A 23,856-nucleotide genomic window follows, 5' to 3' on the forward strand; every position below is an offset into this window, starting at 1 on the left:
GTGATATGGCAGACTTGTATTCTTCCACTTCGTTTTTATTTTAAACTCACATTTTTTAAAATGTGATGTTACACTAAACCCCTAGAAGTCGAATGTCCCAGTTTGGGACTCGATAGGGTCGTATCTCTGCCTCCCCCTCCGCCTCACCAGGAAGTTGCTCGTCTTCCTCGGTTGCAATAGTGAAACTTGAACCTCCCAAACCACTGTTTATACTTTTATCTCTTCCCTAATTTCAAGTTTTGCAGAGAAAATGCCATGAAAAGAGCACTCGTATCGTTGCTGAAGCACTTTCGGGTCCGGTTGGTTTCATCTGTCAAGCCTTCAGGCGAGCCCTTTGTGTGGAGCAGCAGGGTCACTTGGGTATAATAAATGAAAGTGAATTAATACTTGGAAGTCATTGTACACGCCAAGAATAGACAATATAATTGACCGAAAGAGAATTTTAACACTACGCTTTTTTTGTCAGGCCGCCCTCACCACCTCAGTTGAACAATTACCCAATGAAGTACAGCTACCATAATGATTTCCATCAATGTTCTATGTACTACCCCCCCTCCACCCGCCCTCCAGAAAAAGAAATATTAAATATAAAACCTTGCCCCGCTAAAGGAAAAAACAATCCAGTTTGAACCATCCAGGAAGTGTTGGAGCCCTCGTTGTCCCACTTTAATTTAACTGTACTAGTTCCATTTCTGAACATTGAAAGTACATTTTGAGCAAGTGCTTTTCCCCCTGCAGCCGGACTGTGTACGTGACTGACGAGGTTGAACGATTGAAAGTCAAGCTGTTGCACTTTGACAGAAGAATGAAGGGGTTACATCTATGAAGAACATCATGTTCTTGTAAGAACAAGCCCACCGGTTGCACGGACAGAAATGATGATGATGACGACGACAGGGCAAAAATAAAATGTCACCCACAAAGCGTCGCAGACGGGGGTCTTGGTGGGCCGACTCACGGAGGGAGGAAATGTGCCCTCTGAGTGGCCAGCCAGTGCTGGGGAGAGGTGCCCCCAGGAGTTCCTCACACAGGGTTTCACCTGGAGGTAATAGTCAGGAAACCCTGTTAACCTCCCTCTGTTGGAACTCTTTGCTTTTTTGGCATTTGAGTAAAGAATAGCAACCCACGACTCCTGTAGTACATGAGCACACAAGATCAGGGGGATGCAATAGAGAAGAGAAAACTTGAAAAAAACTTCATCGGGTTCTTGTCCCTCATCTTTCCTCATGTATTTCTTTTGACTCTCCAACTACGTCACTCCTCCACTTTCATCTCTGCCTCATCCCCTCATCTCGCGGTTTTTCCCACGGCCTTGCTTTATTTTTCCTTTCAACATATTCCCACTGTCTTCTTCTTCCTCCTCTTCTGCCCTTTCACTCCTTGGTGCCATGGCGACAGTGGTGGACAACGTCGGGCTGTGAGCTTGTGATAAAAGCCAACACAAAATCCACTGGGAATGTGTGTGTGTGTGTGTGTGGGGTGGGGTGGGAGGAGAGGAGGAGGGGGCATCGGTGTTTGGCCAGCTGCTAGTGCCACTTTTACTGGCTCCTCAACAAACAGTGCAACTGAATGAGAAGAAGGGTTGAGGAAGGGCGAGGCGGACAGAGAGGGAGAGCTGGGGTTGACAGGGAGAGAAGGATGGCAGCGATAAGGACACACTGGAGGACAAGAGAAGGCGAGAGGTTGGCACGGGGAGCACAGAGGAGCTCGGGAAGCTTCCGCGGCCTGGTGATGAAAACCAGGTAACCATGACGCTGTCATGTGTCACGGTTTCAATAAGCCATTTTATCACCACTCCTGCTTTGCTGTCCCTTCCCACACAGCGATGCCTTTTTACCTCTCGCACTGAGCACACCTACGGGGCTTTCAATTAACGCCTTCCAAATGTGTTACAAACGGTAAATTAAACAAATGTATCTTTTTAGGACCACGTAATGCGGATCCAGTTATTCCAACAATATGAGCTGGAGCACTGAAAGCCACGAAGCGTCACACCTGGCACAGTAATTGTGGAGCAATTGGCTTCCGTATTAAAACAGATGAGATGGAGCCGGTACAATGCGCCAAGCAATTTGCGCCAGAGCATATCTGCTCTCGGGGATCCACGGAACAACATCGCATTCGCCCAGTTCCATTCATCGTGTAGAATGACCGTGATTTAACATGACAATCGTGGCGGGCCATCGGGTTAAATGGGGCTCGGCAAATCGGGCAAACAGGAGCGACCCGTTCGCACTCGGTCGATACCGCCGGGCCGTGTTTTGATTGATGGTTACATTCTCAACCAGCCTCATTAACTCTGGACAGCGGCGCGCCTATCGCGGAGTGGAGTGGAGTGGAGAGGCCCCTCCGAGCAGGAAGATAATCTCTGTGTCTGTGGGGTGTGCGGAAGTCGGGGAGCAAGTGCACAAATGGGTTTCAAAATAGCACCAATCTGACACCCTCTGCTAAACGGTTTTCTTATCCAAATGAAACCGGGCTCTCCCACTGGAAGGGCATGAAATACACAGAAAAGTTTTGGGAGTTTTTTTAAATGCCACTCTCTTGTCTGAGAGGACTTAAGTAAAAGCATAGCACCACGCATCAGGTTGAGGCAGATAAGGAGCCAAGCTGTTGCAGGTTAAAGTGGTTTAAGGAAGGAAGAATTCCACAAGTGGAGCTAGCGGTGTCAGATAGAGTAATAAAAGAGAGGGAGTGAAGTGATAGGGGAAGTTCCAATTTCTCTCCTATTTTTTTTTAAGTACATGTGAAGATGCATTGCGTGCTTGTTTTTCCGCAGAGACTGATTTGTCGGCTCTCACTTGGTTGAAATGTACTATTTTCTAGACGTATTATCCTCTGTGTCCCACCCAGCCAGCCATTCACCATAACAACAGATGGTGATGGGAAAGGGCGGGGGTGGGGGGGGGGGTGGGGGCTGAGGCAGGGTTGGCAGCCTGGCATCTTTATCCAGTATATCACCAGGTCTGTGTTTCCTGTCCACAGCAGCACAAGAGGCTGCAACAATGACCAGGGCACAGCAAACACATGACATCTTGAATGTTAACAGTCCAGAGGAATGGCTGTCTCACTGGACTGAGTGCGTGGGGGTGATTAGCATGGGTTACCCAGGGGGAAGGTCTCCACGGTTGGGACCGGCCATCTAGGAAATAAGGGCAAGCTTGTTTTGAGAAGCTCCTTTCAGCGCGGCGAACTACACTCCGTCAGTTTATTTAACCGTGACATGGAAAAACAAGTCGTGATCGCCCATTTAAACTATGCTATCAACTGTGGGACCATTGTCTCCATCTCGCAATGTGACTTCAGGATAACTAGTGTCTGCAGTCATGACCAGGCGCGTTGCTGAGATGGGTGGATTTGTAGTCAGTGACAGCCCCCGAGGATCCCTCCAGTGATGGAATGTCTCTTTGTGAAGCAGACAAGGTGCTCCTTGCACCTCACGCACCTGACTCTGAGCTCTTCACACATGACTGCCTTTGGAAAACACAGAGGCCGCCATTAATATGCTATTTAATTTGCCGCATATTCAGCCTTAGTTCCATTATAAGGGATTCAATTATTGATGTACTTCTTTCAGAGCTCCCATAAAGGCAATAACTGAGTGTGTACTGTGAGTGTGTAGTCGGCGCTTTCACAATACTGTGTGTGTTGTGCAGCGTGTGGTAACCCATTAATATCAATGTAGCTGTTATGTATGGAATGCCGTTTTAGTCAAAATTAAATAAATGACCAAATACACGGTAATGCATAATGACACTGCATTTCATGATAAATAAATGAATAAATACACGGTAATGCATAATGACACGGTACTCGGTAATGCATAATGACACGGTACTCGGTAATGCATAATGACACGGTACTCGGTAATGCATAATGACACTGCATTTCATTTCACGTTCTTATATGCAAATCAGGGGGCGTGGCTATCTATCACATTCAGAACAGACGACAGAGCCGTGTGCCGTCGACACCGCTAGCGAACGCGGAAGCACCCCCCCCCCCTAGCATGCTAGCATTAGCGGATCAAATCGATCAACATGGGTTATCTGCAGATACTATTTTGACACATATTGAGGGTTTTTTGGAAATACTAGGGCTTGCGGTTCCCACTTCGGCAGCTCTAGACTGCGGTCAACTCAGGCGACACTCGGATATCCGTGGTCAACTCAGCCGACACTTGAATTTTAGTGCACGTTTATGCTGACATTTACGGTACAATTTCTCAAAGTTTGGTCCGGTTACTTGCTCAATACCGTAAATGTCAGCATAAACGTGCACTGAAATTCAAGTGTCGGCTGAGTTGACCACGGATATCCGAGTGTCGCCTGAGTTGACCGCAGTCTAGAGCTGCCGAAGTGGGAACCGCAAGCCCTAGTATTTCCAAAAAACCCTCAATATGTGTCAAAATAGTATCTGCAGATAACCCATGTTGATCGATTTGATCCGCTAATGCTAGCATGCTAGGGGGGGGGGGGGGGGTGCTTCCGCGTTCGCTAGCGGTGTCGACGGCACACGGCTCTGTCGTCTGTTCTGAATGTGATAGATAGCCACGCCCCCTGATTTGCATATAAGAACGTGAAATGAAATGCAGTGTCATTATGCATTACCGAGTACCGTGTCATTATGCATTACCGAGTACCGTGTCATTATGCATTACCGAGTACCGTGTCATTATGCATTACCGTGTATTTATTCATTTATTTATTATGAAATGCAGTGTCATTATGCATTACCGTGTATTTATTCATTTATTTATCATGAAATGCAGTGTCATTATGCATTACGGTGTATTTGGTCATTTATTTAATTTTGACTAAAACGGCATTCCATAGTTATGTTCTCTAGTATAATGTTTAGTATTATGTTAGTGATATGATTGTAGGCGTTATGTTCTCTAGGCGTTATGTTCTCTAGTATTATGTTCTTTAGTATTATGTTCTCTAGGCGTTATGTTCTCTAGTATTATGTTCTTTAGTATTATGTTCTGTAGGCGTTATGTTCTCTAGTATTATGTCCTCTAGGCGTAATGTTCTGTAGGCATTATTAATGCAATAAGGTACGAGAGGCTGTAGTTTATCGTCCAATAATGTAACAGTTTGAGGGTGTAGTTGGGCCCGACGTTACATTATTGGACGATATAGTGCTGCCTCAAGTGCCTTTTTACATTTATAACACGGTCACCAGCAAAATTATAAATTGTAAGTAAAAAGCTGCCTTTCAGCACAACATTGTTGTAGCCACCAAACGTTTTGTTTCGCATTTCATCAGCCGAGAGGAAAAATAGTCCCTGTACGTGCAGGTAAACAGCATTGGGACCCACACCATCTCATTCATTCACATCGCTCATGACGTCTACCTTAATTGTCCGGTTTTAATGAATTGCCTCATTGGATCATTTGTGGGATTTAGGTGGGATTAACTGGGGTTTCCGGCCATCGCCACTGAGCTAAAATCTAACTTGTTACTTTGAGTGATATGGAACCCTCCGGTCAATGTGTACAGCAACCGTACGTTACCGCTGAATAATGCACCCCCCGTGACTCGCTCTCGACCAATCAGAACGCTGGATGTTCTCTCGGGGGTTGTGTTCTTTAGGCTCTATGTCTAAAGCACATAACACTTTAATAATAATACTTTAATAATTTGTTTCTTGGGTTGTTCAATGCATTTTAACGAGGTCCTTGAAGACCGTTTGGAGGGCATTTCTTTGAATTTGGGGAAAAACGTTCACCGAGACACAAGGAATGCAAACTTACATTTGTAATGGAATTCTTCACCGTGCTCTGTTGTGTTGCTGCATAATGAAGGAACAATGATTTCGAATTCAAGTCGTTTTTTTTATTTTTTATTATTGACACGCTCCATCATCATTGTAATGATTCACTAAGCTTTGATTGAACGTGATTAACCGAGACAAGGGAATTTAATTAAGCACAGTCTAGTTTTTTTTCAGTCAAGATTTTTTATGTGTGTTGCTCATTTTGTCTTCACCACTGATTGTCTTCTTTCTTTGAGGACATGTTCACAGACTTTGGTATTAGAATTTCGTACAGAACCTGGTTGAATGCCGGACCAGACAATAGTGTTATTGTAAGAAAAAAGAAGAGGTTCTAAATGAGCTTTTAAAGGGAACCTCAGGCAGTCTGACATTAAAATACAATTACAAAAATGCTCTTGGTACATTAAATACCGTTACAATACTTACACCCTATTTAACTCTGGATGGAAGGATTCTGCCCTTCTCCCCACAACCACTCATCTGATTGTATTAAGATGGAAACAGCAATTATGGAGACCTCCTTCTTGTGTTTGCCAAAACCTGCTGCCAGTGCCCGGAAGGCCTAGTAAACTGATCTCAGGCCCGAGGAAGAGCAGCGTAGAGTTGTTTACATGGTCGGCTCTAGAGAACGACGATGCACTCTTATATGAAACGGGGTCATTCAGTTACGTCGGCCTGTAATTTCTTCCATAAGCTAAGATACCCTGCCTTTAGGTCCCTAGTATGGGTCCAGCAAACCTCTGATTACCAGCCTTCTTGCCATTTTGTTCAAATATAAGCAATTTAAGCAAGCCTGGTTGGTTGGGGCTGGCGTGTGAACTGGCAGTCAAGCAATAATGCCGACCAATAGCCGAGGCGCTCTGTCCCCTTCCATGCAGTTATCGTTGTGATTCTGTCATCACCAGCACGGCATAGGGTCCTTTTTGCAGGCACGTGGAAGCCCTCTAAAGCCACGGAGACAATCCACTCCCCCTTGGACCATTGGATCGACCTCAGCAGTGCCACTTTGGTAAGAACTCTTTGGAAGGCAGTTGAGCGATCAATGACTGGACCAATTTTAGGAACTCTTAGTAGATTCTGCAGTTGTTGTCATTTCTACCTAGCGGTTCGATGTTCTGCCTACCAGAGGCCAACATTAAGCCAGTATGAAGTGCGAGTAGACCGACGAGAATCATGAAACACTTACAAAAGCTATATTTTACCTCAAGAGATCAATCCAAAGAGCTCTGACAGCCCTGTGAGCTGCAGGCAGTAATCTATCAGATGGGTTTTACCAGCAAACTTTTTCCCTCCCTTTAAAAACTGCAGCGAGCTTTCCTGCTCTCTCCCACTGCCGAATCGCTGACACCAAGAGTCCCACAAGAGCGATAAGGGCTTCTTCCAGCGTCCGACGCGTCTGGCTTCTTATTATCTGACCCATTTCAACCAAACAGTGCTTTGATAGTGTGGCTTGTGCAGTTTGATGAGCTCTATTCTATCACGGGAACATGCATATTTAACGTGAGTGCTGCCACTAGGAGTAAGGCCGCCAAGCCTCTGACAAACTGAGCCGCAGAGAACGGTTCTCATCACTTGTGCGTGTGTGTGTGTGTGTGTGTGCAGTTGCACGACAGAAGAGATTGCAATGTAAATTGGGAAATATTTATATGCCTGCATAAAAAACAAGTACCGGACACTGCTGCATTGACCTACATTCGGCGACACACTTTTCAACCTCAAATGAAGTTGATTCATCTGGAAACCGGATCAAAGTGACCCAACTCAACAAGGAATTGTTGTGGTTTTTGTTTGTGTGCTTTGGTGTGGTTCTTGTGGTCTCGGTTAGCACTGTCCACCTCTGCTTCCAACTTACAATCAAGTGACTCTCCCTTAAGTTGCAGTCGAACTCATGGATCCGGAAATAGTCCAACTCTCTTCTAGAGCAATGGAGTCCATAGCTGGAGGAGGTTAATTTAAATATATATTTAAATGTAACTAAAGCTGCTGTTGCAATCAGTCTTCTACAAAGCATTTATTAATCAAACGTAAATAGTGTGTGTGTGGGCGTTCACCTTTCTTCGTTTTAGTTGTTCTATGCAGAAGAGATGCCTTTGTCTCCGTCTCCTCTCAACTCACTTTTCAACCTGCATTTTTGAAGTGGAGCCCCCAGTAATTGCGTCTGTGAACCATCATTACATCCCCCCTCCCCCCCCGAGGCAAGCTCTCGGCCCGGCGCATGCTGCGGCACGCTGGCCGTTAAATGAGCACACGTCGCCTTGTTGTCCCCCCCCGCCCCCCCGATGTTATGGAGATGCATGTCGGCCTGTGATTTGCCTTATTGGCCCTGTCTGCGTTTGTCCAGCGCCGCTCTGCGTTGCAAAGGATGCCGGTGGAACAGTGGGACGCCACCTCCACACTGCACGCTCCTCCTGAGGCATTTAGGCATTTTCTATCGGAGGAGGTTTCGAGGAGTATCATTTCGGCTTCATCTCCATCAAGGAAATTGCTTGTTGTCGCTGATTGTTGTTTTCCATTCCTCACGAGGAGGAACGTGTCGCTATGCATCATCAAAATCCGGTGGACAATATGTGAGTTTTTCAGGTATTTGAAAGCAGACACGACACGAGAAGGCTTTGCTTAAAGAGTGCGGCTTAAAGACGCAAGGGAGCTGCCTCGTGTGGATTTGATTTTTTATTCTGACCCTTTCTAAGTGTTTTTTGATCTGTAACCAGGTATATTCACTCTGCGCTCGGAGAATTGAATGAAGCCTTTTGTGTGAGAATCAAAGGGAACTTTGGATATCACGTTGATCACAAAATATGGTCAGCAGTTTTACAATTGCTTTTGCCACGTTAGGAACAAAAGGTTCTATCAGTCAGACTGTGAATGTCCAATGAGCCAACTTTCAGAAAATACATAGAAATGAAACCAAAAAGGTGTCTTTTAGAAAAGATGATTACATTTTTAAAATGTGACTCATTTAGTTGACCTGAAGTTTAACAGGGTTGAAATGGTAACCAATGAATATCACCATCAAACCTCACCATCTGAATAAAAACATTTGCATTACAAGTTAATCATATTTTATTTAAAATATCCAATTGAGTAATTTTTTGCTACTAACTATTGGTGAATTTAGGAGAAGTTTAGAGTTGTAAATAGTTCTATGTTTGGATGCTTTCTTTCCACAAGTCTCAAAAAAGAATTCCCAAAATTGACAATGGCGTAAAAACAATGGGGATAGGATTAAAATGCACCACCAAAGATTATAATAAAAATATACTGTATATTAACATATAGCAGATTTACAAAACCAAGATAACTTCCTATAGCAGCTACAGCATTAACGACCATTGCAAACAATAGCGCCAACTCGGCGTGTTTATGTTGTCGAGGCCTTGAAAAGCTTTTTTTTTTCTAGCTAAACTTGGCTTTAAAGGTTAAGCCTCTACCAAATAAGATTAGTTTGTTCAGTTTGAAAGTTATTTCTTCAGACTCGGGTATTTGAATCCGGCAGCCCTCCACACAACCAGTGAGTGACAAGAGGCCGCCTGATTGAGAAAGAAAGAACAGTTATTGACTACCTGCCACAATGAATGGCCGAGTCACACCGAGCTCGGCCATTCATTGTGGCTGCCCTTATTCCCGGCGGCCGTGTCCCAATCCATCACTTAGGCCAGGCAAATGTTATCTTTTTTTTTCTCTCTTTCACTCGAGTGTGTGTGATTGCAGGTGTGTTTTAAAATGACGTGGGCATTGCAGAGGAAACCCACGGGGATTTCTTTCAGTGTTCATTCAGTCAGCATCGGCGTGTGATTGCATACAGCGCCATGCCGGCAGGTGGCTCCGACTGTTCCGCAGCGCGGGCTGATTGCTGAGCCTTCCCGGGGGCGGTCCGGTCAAAGTTGTCGGCCTGCTCGTTTAAACTTTGAAGGCTCATTGATTCGCGGGAAACAAAATTGGCGGTGTGACGGCTTGGGGGCAAAAATCTCCTGTCGAGTGCTTCTAAGTCGAGTCATCGGCGGAAAGGAAGAGGATCGATTCATTCTCTCAGTCATGTTTCAGCGCCAAACATTTGTCGGATTCACTCAGGGTTTTATGTTTTTCTGCATCATATTGATAATTAACTAAATATTTAGGCTTTTGGCCTGTTGGTGAAATAGTTCATGATTTTGTCCAACTTCCTACAGACGAAGAATCAATAAAATCACAAAAGTAGTGCAGTGCAGCTCATTTTAGAGTGTTGCGATGGCGTCGTCTGCCCCTGGCTTTTACATCCTGTGAATGGTGTATGGCCCTTTTCTCCAACAAATGATGCACATAATGGCCAACTGAAGAGTTGATAAAACAGAAGCCACAGGAAGCTCCGCGTGGCTCGTCCTGCCGGCGTCAGGGCGAGCGGCTTCGTCAGCAGAGGAGGACGCCGATGGTCGCCGATGCGTCAGTAATGACCCTTTGTCTCGCATCACGACCGCCACGCGGCGTGCTCACGTCATTAGACAGCGGGCTCATCCCCCCCCCCCCCCGCAGAGTCTGCGTGTGTAACGGAGACCAAAAACATGGAGATAAAAATAGGGACAAAAGAGATGACAATCGCTGCGATTGATTTGCCACTTTTCACTTGTCAGCGTGGGGGGGGAGCCGGCACGAACGGCACCACGCGCTGTCACGCCCATCGGTTTTCAATTACCGTTGCAACTGGATCTTCTCATGATTGTCGTGTTATTGTATCAATTGTTTGGAATGGCAAGAAAAGACAAATTTGAGGCGGCTGTCAACGGTCAAAGTCGTATTGCCCCTGCATTTTGCTCCTCGATGCGTCGTTTGTAGAAAGTCGAAGGCGTCGGCGCGGCGCTCAATGGCGGCTGGCTGTGCCGTTGCCGCCGCCTGTTGTGTGAAGTAATTATGTGTTGTTTTACAGTATGAGATACGTGAAGGTGTTTTCTCTTGGCTCAGGTGTGCCGGAGAGACTAGATGTAGTCGCACTCAGAGAGAGTTTCTAGATGTGCCAGTGTGCCACTCATGGTCTAACGTTATGCTTTTCTGAAGGTCAAATAGTTAAGGCAGCGACATTGTGTGTTCACGCGAATGCAATGTACACACAAGTCAGTTTGTTTTGCACATGTGAGAGAAGTTTGCTGTCAGGCCTTATTGACAGAATGCCGGATGACAGATTGCCTTAAATTAAGGTAATTACTTGGTTGAGTTATTGAAAATAGCACGTGTTGGGTTCAAATCAATCTTTTCTGGTAGAAACCCTGGAGGCAAACGTCTTCTCCCATGACTCGGATGACAAATCTAACCGACTGGACCGACTCTAATTGACTGGACTTTAATTACATTTTTTAACACTACAGTTATGTCAACTGAATTGTTAAATGCAATGTCTTGCATTTGGCGGTAGAACAACAAGTGACATGCAAAGCAAGTGCTGTGCTATACTCACATTGAAAGAAACCCCAAAAATGTTACGCTGCTTTTTCCAAAATCTCACCTAAAGAAAGTCTGCCTCTGGCGTTATTTATTCATGATAGGGAGATTGTCACCTTTTTGCACAGCGTTGTTACGCTACTTTGCTACGCCACGTTGCTAAATGACCTTGCAACGTTTCGTTGTTTCATCATTGCATTCTTTTGTTACTTTGTGACATTGTTATATGCCATTGTTACCTTGTTACACTGTTACGTTACATCGGTAATGACGCCTCACCAACCATGTCCTTCAGAAAGGGAGACTGTGAAATACATTGACCAGTGATGTCTTTCCTGTACTGAAACAGACAAAAGAATGTGATACGCATGGAGGGCTTTGCTAGTATTATAAGAAGTATTACAAAGACAGCTTGTTGTTGTTACTGCTCCATGATGTGAGTCTGAGGAAAGAAGTTCATCAGTAGGCACAATGAACTCTCTGCCATTCATTGCTTATCTCCTCAGTGTCACAATCAATAGCGTTCTTCATCCTTGCAACATAAGCGGCCTTCACTGGTTACGCAGGATCTGGATGAATTGATCCCAATGGGTGACGGTAGAAACTGTGTGTGTGTGTGTGTGTGTGTGTGTGTGTGCGTGTGTGTGCTGAAGCTGTGGTGTTTTCCCAGCGGTTTTAGCAGACAGTCCTCGGATGTAACAAAGGTCCAGCAGAGGCCGATGATTCATGCAGCCAACAGCGGTTCTCCACCTCATTTATTCACCACATGGACACGGCGCTCATTCTCCATGCTGAATATCTCATGACAAGCGTGTGTGTGTTTGTGTGTGTGTGTGTGTTGTTCCTACTGAGCTGGCTGCTGTCCGGCTTTCCTTTTTGAATAATCATTCCCCTTTGAAATGTCACCTTCCAAACTCAGTGGCCCCCCAAGCGGTTCGCTGTGGAGGGGCCGTGGTGAGCGTGTGTGTGTGTGTCCGTGTTTACATATGTGTGTGTGTGGAGGTAGGTGTGTGTGTGTGTGTGAGTGTGCATGCATGCAAACAAAAGAGAGGGCCTCAACCCCGACTGTAATAATGAGAGAAACCATTGGCGATGAGCTGAAAATACTTGAGACAGAAACAAGCTTCTTATGGGTGTGTCTGTGTGTGTGTGTGCGTGCGTGCGTGTGGAAACCAGGTGAATCTCAATAACCATTATTACAAACTATATTCTCACATGTCTCTGAGGGGCCCCCGTTGCCATGGAAACGTAATTTAAAACCAATGGTCCTCTCTGTGGCGTCGCATTGTTGGTGCAGGATGTTATCCCTTTCATTAACGATGCCAAAATGGACGCAGTCATTTCCTATTAAGTGCTTTATACTGCAAATTGCTTCAATACTCAAGGGACGTCATTTCATAATTGCTTCTTTTTAGAACACAAATAAACTAATGTACTAAAATAATAATAGATTTGAACTAAAACTATAATCTGCTGTGAGAAAGTTTCATACCTCGGACTGTTTCTGTCACGGTTGTACCAAGTCGGATGAAATCCACACAAACTGTAAACGCCCTTCATCCATGACATTTGACCTCTAGATTCAACCCATTGCAAAGACCAGGATGAGAGTGAATAAATATCTGTCTGCCCATGAAAGAAATACATTTCTTTGCAATCCACCCCTCTGAAGTGTCCTCGAAATTTCATTTTACCAACCAGTGCGCTTATTATAGGGCACCAGCTCAGCACATTATACATTTTCTTTCAGGCACGTTGTATTATTCCAAGAATCTTATTAATTTCGTCTATGGTTCCTTTATAAATATTGAGAAAGATAAGAGAGCGAAATGTATCGTATAATAGAAAACTATAATAGAAAACTAAATACATTTGTGCGGAAATGTCCCATCATTTATTTATCCAACAAGAGAGAAAAAAGGCATTGCAGGACTTATTGTCTCCTCCTGGGAATCTAATTTGCTCAATAATTCAAAAGCAAAACGGGTGTCTGTAAATTTCAGGAACGAAATTGTAGATAATAAAACATCACACTTCCTCTGTCACTCTTCCAAAATGACATTGTCAGTACTTCACCGCCCCAATTAAAACGGTGCTATTTATGGTATAACAACCAGCTCCCAACTTAATTTCGAAGTCTGTCTTCCACAAAACCATTGGAATTACGTGATTAGCGTTGTGGATTGAAAAGAAATGGAAGGCAGATGGCAAAAGAAGACCATCATGTTTTTATTTTACCATAAAATAAGAACCAGCTGTGCCAGTGTCAGTGTGTTTTTTTCACCCATCCATGACTCTCACCAACTCAATACATCTTTATGGTAAGTCAAATCCACACCAAAGTACGTGGATTTTATTATGTAGGAAACGGGGCTGACTTAAATGTACATGGGGTTCTGTTTATGACCCTTAAAGTGAGACACCTCCTTCAGGACGACACTGAGCGCCGTTAAGTGCTTCATTAGTTTGAGGCGTCTGCGATCCTGGCAGTTTATTTTCCTGTCACAAATCCGCCGCTGTCAATTCAGGACACTGTTTATGCAAACCCCCCCCCCCCCCCCCCCCCTCGACCCCCCCCCCCCAGACCGGCGGGGGAGATCAAGGCATAGTGGCGTCCGGACAGGATGGTTGTTTTCTCGCCCGCGGCGACCAGCTACTTGGCTTCAGATGTTCCGCTCTCGTCTCAAAATGCAGCACCCGAGGCGCGGTATGTGCATCGCAGAGTAGTGTGACTCACTCAGCGGTTCCCCCTTTCAGACTAGTCCACGGCGGCACGGCGGCTCCCCGTGGTGGAGGCCGCACGCCGGCGCTCCGAGCGGACGCCCCTCGGCGGCGGTTTGGCCCTTACGGACTTGTCGGATCAAGGCTTTTCCCTGAGGCCTCTCCACTCGCGCTCGCTCTCGTTGAAGTTTGCAAACCCGTGACCTTTGTCATCAACATGGTGACCCCCCCCCGGCGGGCTGGATGTCGCCCCGCGGGCCGCGAGTTGTGCTCCACCCGGTCCAAACGCGTAGGAACACAAACTGTCGAGCGGCGAACGCAGAGCCGGAGTAAGTTGCGGAATAAAGATGTCAGTAACCCCTTTGAAGACATGGCAACATGTATTGATCATCGTAATGACCGTTTATCACATATATGGATGAAATGAGCTCACTGAAAGGGGCCCACTCTGTACGAGGAAGGATGGATAAGTGCGGGACGAAGGATACAAAAAGGGCAAATGTAGGAATGAACTGGAGCGTTGCCATATGTCTGGAGAAACTGTTCCACTGCCCGACTTGTTCTGTTGTGAACTTAAATCTTGTGGGGTTTTTTTTTCATCTTTAATCATTTTCCCATGCAATTGTGTTTGTTTTGTATAATTTATTATTCATTTTGTACTTTACCTGGTACTTCACGAGCCCAAACAAAGAAATCCGAAAGAAGACATGATTATGCACCGAGCTAAAAACAAAAGGAAAAGGACTTTTATTTATTTATAATGATATAACTGTGTTCAAAATCGTTTGACATTTGATTTTCTTCCCTTTACGCAGTTTCGATGTAAAAGGGAGCTCAAGCGAGGGCCCTGACAGAATGGGATCAACCGAGAACCAATTTATGTGGCGGAGTGGAGATCTGTCTAGTCTCTGCCTCTTCCCACTCTGCCCAGCCCGTGGTAATTTAATGGAATACCCATCCAATTAACATAAGAACATCAACAAGCTTCTTTCACCGCCTTCTTAATTGTGTTTTCCAGGCACTCGTGAGTCATATTGAAATAGAAAAATGCAGCAACAAAAAAGTCTTGAGGTGTATGCCTCATAAGAATTCAGGAGACCTGGCACTCTTCTCAGGCCCTTTCCCTTGTTTTCAAAACCTTGTTCCTGGCTGTGTTGTGAAAAGCAATAACAGCCATTTGTTGGCATGCTTTTTTACTGCAGCGCTAACCGAATTCTAGCCAATGCAAAAGTGGGACATCAAAAGGTGCGTTCCTCGCTCCAGCCCCTCCACGTGGGTGAGATGTCCTTCTCCATCGAGGAGAGAGCGGGCCGCATTGTGAGCATTGTCAAGGATGTCTTTGTCAATTCTTCAATTGGAGGCCGCAGGAATAGAAACAAGTCAAAAGTGAGGTGAGAAAAAGGTGTGTTGCAGCGTGCCGCGGTTCGGCTGTAGTTGATGTCCTAGAGCGCTGACGTGTCCCTTTGCATTCTCCTAATCCTCCCCCCCCCCCCCTAAACTTGCTCTATGTAGTCGTGATGTGAAATGGCAAAAAAGCAAGCTTCACCTTCAATGTTGGTCCTGGCCATACACAGTGGAAGGCTGCGGCGAGGCGCAATGACTGATGGGTAATCGTGTAGCTTGTAGAAGTGAAGCTTCGTCGCTCTGAGCGCCTTCTGAGCGGGAAAGGACGAAGCCACGGGGGCTTCTGTCAGCGGCCCGTTCACCTCACGGAGCGCCGGTGGGGCCGCGCCCCAGAGGCCCGCCCCGCCCCAGAGGCCCGCCCCGCCCCAGAGGCCCGCCCCCCCAGCTTGTGATGCTTCCCAGCTGCGTGTCTATCTCTGGACCCCACTTACCTCATGCAGCACACATCGGTAACCGGTTCATCAAAGGATAAAACCCCACGTGTGAACTCCGTTGGGCTCCGTACCAACTGTGTTTCTTGATCTTTCTCTTTTCTCCGGAGCCAAGAGGATTGCACCACCATGTGTGTGTGTGTGTGTGTTTGTTTTAGCTGTGCCTGTGTGTGTGAGATCACTCCTCCGGGGACAATCTGTGTGCGTTGAGAAAGACGTTGTTGTTGCTTTCGACCTCCGAGTGAAACTGTGGAGGGGAAACTATTCATGTTTAGTTGTTGCTGGGGAAAAACAGTTTTACTTCAGACAGTTTAAAGGCTCTTTGACCGGAATAAATGTTGCAATCTCCTAATCTCTTATCATAGGAGAAATAGAAGGAAGATTGGACTCCAGAAGACACAGACCTCCTGAAGCTTATTCGTTGTTCCTGCCGGTCCCCCGTGCACGTTGGGGCCATTTAATTTGTGTGTGTTTGTCAAAAGGCCGTACTTCCTTTTTAATGTAATGGTTTCATGCCATCTGAAGCTTGACCTTCATATTGCTGCGAGGCTCTCTCTTTGGCAGACCAGAGGCCTTTAAGTGGCAGATCAAAGATATGGAGCATTTTATAGTGCAGAGACCTGGGGAGGGTTTGTCATACAAGGCGCGTGATGAGTCATCACACAGCGTCTGCACCCTTTTACTTTTCCAACTGGTCACCATCGCTCTCGTGAATAGAACCTGACCAGCATTGGCGTGAAGAGGTCCTACTGATGACTGCACTTTAGCCCGGGGCAGGATGGAAGGACTCGCCAAATCTGAAAATCATTTGAGAGCAAAAGTACAAAAGACATCCTTTTCTCCTCCTACGGTGGAATAACGTAATTTATACAAACGTCAGTGAAAGGTCCACCCTCTTTTGTGTAATATATATATATATAATGTTGCACTACAGCCCTATTCACCCAGACTAGAATTAGCTCAGGACCTCTAGTAATCTGTAATGACATTTATTGTAGAGCATTTTTATGGCATTAAAGCAGTTAGGAAGTTGATTGGTATTAATATTGTTGTTGTAGTTGGAATCATCTTAATTTCATGCAGATTTATTAAGGAAAAATTCCCTTATTCTCTAAAAGAAAAGTCCACTGAGTCTTGTCTTTTAAGTCACACACACACACACACACGCTGCATGTTAGCTTGATAAGTTTTCCCACAAATATCTTTGATTTGTTTGGTGGAGTATCTTTTATATTCCGTGAAACGTGTGCCTGTCATCACATCCGTTGCTTTGCAGGATGTCAGTTCGACATCATCGTCATCATCATTATCTCCATCCTCACTCCGATGTCAACAGGATTCACAGCTCATTACACACACGTCAATGTTCGTGTAATTGTGAGTGTGTGTGTGTGTGTGTTTGGTGTTAATGTCAAACAATACTGTACCAGCAGTCTAGTAACTGACTAATTAAGATCATAATGCCATCCCGGGGATGATCGTTTAAATTAAGAAGCGATCCACAGCTGACCCCCCAGATGTGTTGATGAGTCAAATCTGCTGCAGCATTCTGAAGCTACCCGAAGGTAAACGGACCCTCCTGTCTCAGCGTGGCCTCCCATTGATTATCCCTAAATGTCAGCTGTCCAGTCGGCGCTGAAAAGGCCATCGAGCCGACGCGCCTCGGTGCCCAACGCCACGGGCTCGAATGTCCGCCGGCGGCCTGCGAGCGGGGGACAGCGTGGACGAGTAGTCTACCGGGTGAAACAAAGTGACGTTCACCCTCCATTCAGATGCAAATGAGTTCATTCAATTCAGTGCATCACAGGTCCTGACGCTTGATGTTCCTGGGATGCACTTGTTGTGAGGGGCTGAATTTCCGTGGTGATTGGCGGCTCTAATAACAGTCGTGGTGACCTCTCTCGGCGGGGAGCAGGAAATTGGATAAGAGGTGCTCACTTAATACACTACCATTAAGAGCTCGAACAAAAAGCGCTTTGTGGAAAGCAACGGCAGCCTGATCCAATCCCAGGAACGCCGCGCTCTCGGGTGGTTTTTCGTTGCTTTGGTTATATTTCGTATTCCCCTGGCTCTTGTGTCCCATATTCACTTCACTTCCCTTCCTTGGATGTTTTCCTTCCCGTGTGATTGAGCGCCCTCGATTGAATCCTCCTGTGCTTGGAGCTCCCGGTGTATTTCAGCCATGTGTGTCCCCCCGTCACATTGTCGGCTTGTTCATCAGTTTTTCTTTCCCAGCGATGCCCAACTTAGTCCCCATGTTTTTCAGACTTTTCTTTTCTTTCACTTCCTCCCCAAAGCTTGTTACGTTAACTTCAGCTGGAAGCCTGATTTGCCTTCATTTGAGACAAAGCTCATTAAAAGTTCTTTCTAGGCAACTTAATTCTCTGGTATGGTTCCGGCACTAGAGTCTTATTCCTCACCCTCTCAAGCAAAACTCTAAACTGAGTGAAAAACAAATACTTTTTACAGAGGAAGCCTGAGGTGCAATGTATAAAAGCATATTGCTACATCCAGGTTACACAGAGCTTTGTATATCCGTTAATCTGAGCTAAGATTCTCAGTGGCTATTTGGAGAATAGATTTCACAGTCCTCCTGTTTGCCGATCTGCACCTGCCAGGCAACAAGAAAATTGGGGTCGACCCGACACTCGAGCGACGCGCTGTGCAACACCGCGGCTCATCTGTGTCTTCATAGTCAGGCTTCGGCCTGCACGGGGCGATACTTTTGGAGGTTGAGACCGCAGCCTCGTTCCTCATGCCTTCTGAATAGCTCACCCTGGATCCATCCATTGTTGCTCCGGTCCGGTGAGTGTGAGCGTGAACCGGCTTTGACGCCACACCGACCCGGTGAATCGGCATTTGTCTTCATAACACGACTGCCAACTTGTTTCGAAATGTCAGAAAGCCAAATGTCCACGGGATCAATATGAGATGTCCTTTTGATAGACGGATTAACAGAGTCTGACACAAACAGACAGCAATTTAGTGCCGATCCAGGGCATCAGATCAGATTTCATCACATGTGGAGGGAAGAGGTGAGATGGAAGACATGGCTGCATCGTGGTATCGGAGCTAAAGAAGGTCTCCAAACACTGCCTTCCCTTTATCCTAGAATAAAACTATTTTGATTGTAAAATAGAATATTAGTTAGGTTAGTTTTCCTCCGAGATCAAATAGATTGAGCTCTCGGTCAACTGTCAGATTGTGTGTGTGTGTGTGTGCGTGTGTGTGTGTGCGCACTATAAGCTTTAGTGTTTGAAAGTGAGTTTTGACAGATGCTAAGCAGTTGCCACATCGACTCTAATTTTTTGCCTCTTTTTCAACTCCCGCCTTCCTCGTCAAACTGCGACGTGTCCTCAGAGACGGGTCCTCAGAGACGGGTCCTCAGAGACGTCTCTGCCGCCGCAGCGTTCACACGGAATGAATCGCAGAAACATCAGATGGATTCAGCCCTTAAATGTTTTTGGGCTAAAGCTGAAAGCGTGAAGATCTGCACTATGGGCGTTATTTCTTCAGGCACCAAGAAGTGTGGGAGAAAACATGAATCAGTTGGCCGGTGAAAATTTAAGTAAAACGCACCAAAATTGGATTACTTGAATATATTTTAACCATTTCTCTGTGGGCTGTTTCATATTTTCGAGGTAAAAATCAGCACAATGTTATCAGAGAAACAGTTTAAGACAGCGGCCAATAAAAATGTTGGCATTGTTTTTTTATTTCACCTCCAGCTGGGACATTGTGTAAATCCGTGATCTGGTAAAGTAAATAGTTTGTGATTTTGCTTGTTATCGCATTTCTAAATAGTTTTTCTGGTTCATTTGAACCCAATCGTAGTTCACTGCACACACCTGGCGAATGTTGGAGGCCTTGGCGTGGGATCGCGGCGGCCCGGGACCCAGCTGCGTGACTCTTGGCCAGGAATGTCACCCTCTCTGGCGGGGGTGTGGATCGGTACCCACGGAGCTTCTGGAACCAACGTCCCTGTGACTGGTGTTTTCTCTGAAGTTGTCACACCTCACGTGTGCGACCATGGGAAGCCCCTGAGGATTGGGAGACTCTGAACCCGAGTGGTGCCCTGCTGCTGTACGTCTGTGTGCGAGGGCTCGGGCCCTCAGGTGAAGAAAGGAGAAGGACCTGTAAACCCAAGAAATTGTGGCAAAGCGTTTTCCCCTCATCAATGGAATTCTCTGAACACATTTTATTTGTCTTCACGAGAAGGATTTGGAATAAATAATGAGCAGTAATCAGCTTTTCATCTGATGATAATCACGTATAGACGTGTGTCTCTCTCTCTGATACGTTAAGGGATAAAATCCAAGGTATTGGAAGCCTGCTCGTTGCACCTGCACCATCTGAAGTAAGATAATGGAACGTCTCAGATGTGAAAGTTTGATTAAGTAGACTTGAATTGAAGAGAGAGGGAGCGACTTTGTGTGACCACCAGAGCCAAACCGCTGCTGGAGCGCTTTTTTAATGGTGAGCTTGGACCCGCTGATGAAACCGGGTCACGGTTCGTTAGCAAAGGTCCCTGCCAGATGATACGGGGTCAAAGACACACACACACACACACATCCAACTACACACGTATCAGCACACAGTACACAGGGATGGTGTCTTCTTCTCTCAATAACAAGTGCATGCAATGATCATGAAAATAGTGGAAGCGGACAATGATGAGATCATCCAATAATTAGTATTAGTGTTAAGTGTTAGTGTAATAATTATTAAGTATTTACTGCTCTTCCAGCAGCTTGTAAAATACATGCAGGCTGTTTGAACAATATTCTTGGGCAATGTGCAGCGCGTGTGTGTTTGGGACTGAAGGCTGAGTTCAAGTGTCACGCTCCACCGAGCTCGCTGGTGTGAAAATAGAAGACCTATTGTATGTATTGATTCATTCATATCTTCATATTTACATGTATTTGTTTCCTCAGTTATTTATTCCAGTATTAATTTCAATGGCCTATTTATTTATAGAAGTTCATATAATTTGTGATTCAAAGAAAATGCATCATTGAAAACGTTTTCCCTGCTTTTGTGATGTCATGCTTGATGTTTGAAACGATTCCGCCCCAGAATAAGATGAGTGACACACCCAAATCCCCGCTGTTGCAGCCGTCAAATGAGGATCACCTGGGTTCCGTTTGTTCGTAGTGAACTGAGGGGTCAAATCTCACTGATTGAGTCTGCGAGGAAGAGGACGCACGCATATGGCAGCTTTGGGAGGGGGGACTCGGATGCGAGAGACCATCAACGGCCAAGAGAGGAGTCTTAAAAGCCAAGGGGAAGCCGGAGGGCGCTTCTTCGCTCCGATGAGACCAAAATTGACCTTTTTTGGCCAGAAGCCGTCTTCATTTACATTCCCTCCACACGGTGGAGTTTTGCACGGATTTACCGGCTTATGATGGAACCGGGTAATCGTGGAGGAAAACCTGGATGCTTTCTGCCAGCAAAACCTGTGACTTTGGAATAGACTCAGCCCCAGTATGAGGCCTCAGCTACAAAGGAATTGCCTCAAAACAATATGTTGATGTCCTGGAGGGACGTAGGAGGGGGTCCAGATGTCAATCACATTGGGTGTGCAGCTGCATCTTCTTCTCTGCTAAAGTGATTCCGCCCCTCAAGTTGCATTTAAAGACTTAATCTGTTGAGGAGAAGAAGAAAAAAAAGCTCGTAGAGACGCATCGGCTCAGACTGGAGGCTGTAATGTCTGCCCAAGCTCCATCTATTCAAAATCTATCTTGGAGGTGGTTGATAAATTATGTTAAGAAGCACTTTTGGATTTGATTTTTGTCATATTTACATGATTTCTACACAGTCCTTGTTTGTCTCAATGCACCCACATCCTGATATGAAAATGTATCAGGATGGTAAACGGGCCTCAACAGAATTTTTGAAATAACAAAACCCCAAATATTAGTTTGCGACAACCCTTAATTGTTTGCAACTACTGCAATTGGGAAATCAGTAAAAAAAAAACTGGAAACCTACGTCGTTCCTTTTCCCCCTGGAATCGTCTTGTCGCATGTGAAAAATGAATCAAGTGTACCTACTATTCAGAAAGCTTGAATTGATTTCCAAGAATACACGGGGAGAACATTCTGTGCGCTGTGACGCACACCAGCTCCCCCGGCACTTAACCTGTGACCCCTGCAGGAATGGAGATGTTGCAACCCACGACTGGGAGGAAATGGGGGAATGTTTTTGTTTTTTTTAAGTCCATTACATGTAAGGCATTACTCAGCCACTGGTTTGCTGTGGAATGCACTGTGTTTTCATCCGGCTGCCCATTTTCTGAGCCGCTGGTTCATCGCCCGTGTTGCTGTGTGTCTGTTTTCCTCAGATACTGGCGGACATGAAATCATGCTGATAGGATCTTTTAATTTGTTGCGGCTGCTTGTTTGGTCACCTAATGGTGTTGTGCTTTGGGACGGAACTGATTTTCTGTTTTTGTTCTCCCCAGGAAATTAAACAAACTTTTTAAAGCATTGCATTGTACAAAAAAAAAAAAAAGCTGCTGCTGCTGTGCTCACGAGGTGCAAGAATCCAAATCGATTCCAATATTAAATTGTTTCTCAAGTTAAGGCGAGTGTTTTTACACAAAGGTTTTAGCTCCCATTCTTCTTCTTTGAGTGCAAATCTGAGAACAAACAAGTCGCTTTGCATAAAAGCGTCTGCTAAATGGCGCGTAATGTAATGTAAAGTAAAGAGGACAACTGTCACGACTAAGCAGGAAACCAGGGGAACCATACGATGAGCTTGATTGAAACCCCCCCCCCCCCCCCCCCCCCGTCGTCTCTCTCCACAGGGCGTAGGGGCGGACCCCCACATCGCGCTGGCCCTCCCCCCCCAATCCAAGCTGGACAAAGAGAGAGCGGACGAGCCGTCGTTCCAGCTGCTGGACTCTGATGAGATGACCATCCGGATAGGTAGAGCTGCACCTCTCTCAGGCAAGCCTCCCTTCATATACCCACATCGACGAAAGCTGGCCGTGTACCACGGGGGGGGGGGGGGCACTGTAGTCCCTCTTTCCAGTTGTAGGCACGAAGGGGGGACTGCATTGGCTCCCGCCAACTCACGTGGAGCTTCTCCGATGGCTTCTTTCCACTCTTCACATCTGTCTGTGGTCCCTTTCTGTCACTGCCTGTCCACCTGCGACACTTAATTGGGTCTTTCGATCTGGATGCTTGCAAGCGTGTTCTCCTTCATATTAATTTTCGGCTGCTTAGTGACACACACACACACACACACACACCGTAATGATCGCTTGTTTAGACTTCGGCTGCCCTGGATAGAAGTCATCCGTCCGTAAGATTTGACACATGACTAACGGTGACGCTGAGGAGGAGGAGGATGTTACAGCGAGATGGGTACACCTCCTCATGTATGCAGATGATTTATTATTGCATCACTCGTGGAAAAGGTCCCAATGGGCAGATAAACGAAAGAAATCTATTCAAGAACATACGAGAGAACACACAAAATATAAAATGGCATTTGAAGAAAACAACAATCCATTTCAGTTTTATTATTGTAATATAAATAGTTGTATCAATGATGGTGATGATACCTCATACAACATCTCTGAATGTATTACTATTATGGGAATTTAAATACACAATGATGAGTGACCATGGAGTAACGTCGGTAAAAGCCCTTTACCATACAATCACAGACTGTGGAAACCAGTTTCTGTGTCCCACCAGCGCCCCTCCTGCGTTGTTGTCTCACACTTATGTAAAGTATGTTTTTTGGCCCGTCCCAGGAGTAAAACATGAACACAGCAGGCCCAGTGGAATTAACGATGGCTCCGTTCCAGTAAAGTGTTCCCAAAGCCACGTTAGTGATCCAGCACACGCGGTAGCAACTTTGTGTAAAGGTTAATTCATGCAGACACGGGACAGTTTCATAGCAACCCGAAACAAGGCTAATCAAACAACACAGCCCGAGGACTGGGTTTTTAATTTCTCCGCGTCCGTGTACAAAAGGCTGGTGTCTGAGACGTTTTTATCCTGAGATTTTGAAATGAGGAAAACAAAGCTTACGGACCGTTTGGTCACACAGAAAAGGACTGAAAGGCGGTGGTCACGAGCAGATAGATGTGGATTC

At 45.7% G+C, this 23,856-nt stretch overlaps 1 protein-coding gene across 2 annotated transcripts in view; it reads left to right on the forward strand.

The window, feature by feature from the left end:
• The window catches only part of LOC119213002 (zinc transporter ZIP11-like), a 67,114-nt gene that overhangs the window by 17,683 nt on the left and 25,575 nt on the right, over positions 1–23,856 (forward strand). The window contains exon 5 of one of the 2 annotated variants that reach the window (XM_037463972.2): positions 22,556–22,697. In XM_037463972.2, the coding sequence (XP_037319869.2) occupies positions 22,556–22,697 (142 nt within the window). The remainder of the gene's footprint in view (positions 1–22,555; positions 22,698–23,856) is intronic. The other variant, XM_037463973.2, reaches the window with a different exon arrangement.

Source organism: Pungitius pungitius, chromosome 21, assembly GCF_949316345.1.
Source record: "Pungitius pungitius chromosome 21, fPunPun2.1, whole genome shotgun sequence".
Classification (NCBI taxonomy): Eukaryota; Metazoa; Chordata; class Actinopteri; order Perciformes; family Gasterosteidae; genus Pungitius; species Pungitius pungitius.